Source organism: Nicotiana sylvestris, chromosome 3 (genome assembly GCF_000393655.2).
Source record: "Nicotiana sylvestris chromosome 3, ASM39365v2, whole genome shotgun sequence".
Classification (NCBI taxonomy): domain Eukaryota; kingdom Viridiplantae; phylum Streptophyta; class Magnoliopsida; order Solanales; family Solanaceae; genus Nicotiana; species Nicotiana sylvestris.
The window spans coordinates 33,124,965-33,126,401 of NC_091059.1; the positions used below are offsets into that span (position 1 = coordinate 33,124,965).

The 1,437-nt window shown below is 43.4% G+C and overlaps 1 protein-coding gene across 1 annotated transcript; it reads left to right on the forward strand.

The window, feature by feature from the left end:
* On the forward strand, positions 1-360 carry LOC138887205 (uncharacterized). The gene has a single exon (XM_070168928.1). It carries the CDS (start codon positions 1-3, stop codon positions 358-360), a length of 360 nt encoding a protein of 119 aa, XP_070025029.1.
* The last annotated feature ends 1,077 nt before the right edge of the window (positions 361-1,437 follow it).

Genomic DNA, 1,437 nt, shown 5'->3' on the forward strand with positions numbered 1-1,437 from the left:
ATGGTCCAAACCCGGAGGTCTAACAGAGACAAGATCGGGCAGCTTCGGGAAGAGATAGATGTGGTGAAGGCTAAAGCTGAAGAATGGGAAAAGAACATAGATCGCCTAGCCTCAGAAAAGGAGACCGCCCGAGCCCAATTGGTTTCGGCTGAAGTCCAGCTCCGAGGTATAAAGGAGAAGTCTTTGCCGCAGGCCAAAAAGATGGAGGAGCTTCAGTCCCAGCTAAATTCAGCCATCTTTGATCAAAAATATTTGGCCACGGAGCTTGAAGCGGCCAAATCGGAGGTAAAAGTAGTTAAGATCAATGCTGATGAGGTGGTGGCCGTTTATAAGGCCAATGCCGAGGTGGATCAGGGTTGAGCAAAAGACATCACCGAGCATGCTAAATGGAAATATCTAAGGGAGGCCCTTGAGGAAATCCATGCTCAAAGTTTCGACCTATCGATTGAGATCGAGAACGTCAAAGAGCTCGAAGTTGAGGCTAAAAGGTTGGCTTATTCTGAGGATGACAATGACTCCGAGGTCTTAAGAGAGTCCGAGGGAGGGGAAGATCCCGAGGGTGATGCTGCCTCCTATGAGAACCAGACCACTTAGGCTTTTTTTTGTTTTTTGCATCTTTTTAGGTTGTTTTGACCGTAGTAGATTTCTATATCGAGCCATTCTAGCCTTTGTAAAACGATTATTGGATATATATATATAGGCTTTCTTTCCCTTTCGGCTTTAAAATTTTTCTTTTGCTTTATTACTTGTGTTCACAAAGGCCGAAATACCTTAGCATAAAATAACTTAGGTTATGTTCGAAAGTTCAAACAAACCTCGCCTTTACATTACTCTGTTTTAAGGCGTCTTTGGGGTTCGGTGTTACCGGAAACTTTCTCCCAAAGTAAGTGATTCAGTTTATAGTTTGACGGGAGTGGCCTTTAGAACCGGTTATGAAATTTTTTCTTTTTTGAAGGCCTATTTGTTACAGGTGTCGGACGTCTCCGAGCCGTGTTAATATAGCCATAGCCTTTTAGTTCGGGGAGTCGCCCAGTTTCCCAAATTACCCGGGCTTGCCCAAGATAACAGTTTCTGAGTGGAGATGATTATGACCTTTAAAATTTGAGGGTTACCTGATAGGTCTTATGCCCCCCGAGATCTAGTGGCTTGGGCCGCCCGAGTTTATTTTTGGAAGATAGTCCCTAACTGAGGGAGTGATCATTCGAACTCCTGTTATAGGCGTCCCTTGAGCTCGTTACCTTTAGGAGATCGGAAGCATGAAATTCTTTAAGGGATGTAAAGAAGAAAATTTTAAAACATAAGATGATTGCAAGGAAGAGACTTCTCTTTATTCTTGTGTAAGATAGTATCATATGTATACATGCTTTATGATAGGGTTCGATCAACCTATATGGGCACGGTTCGTTTGACCATTTGGCCCTTACAATACATCCTACC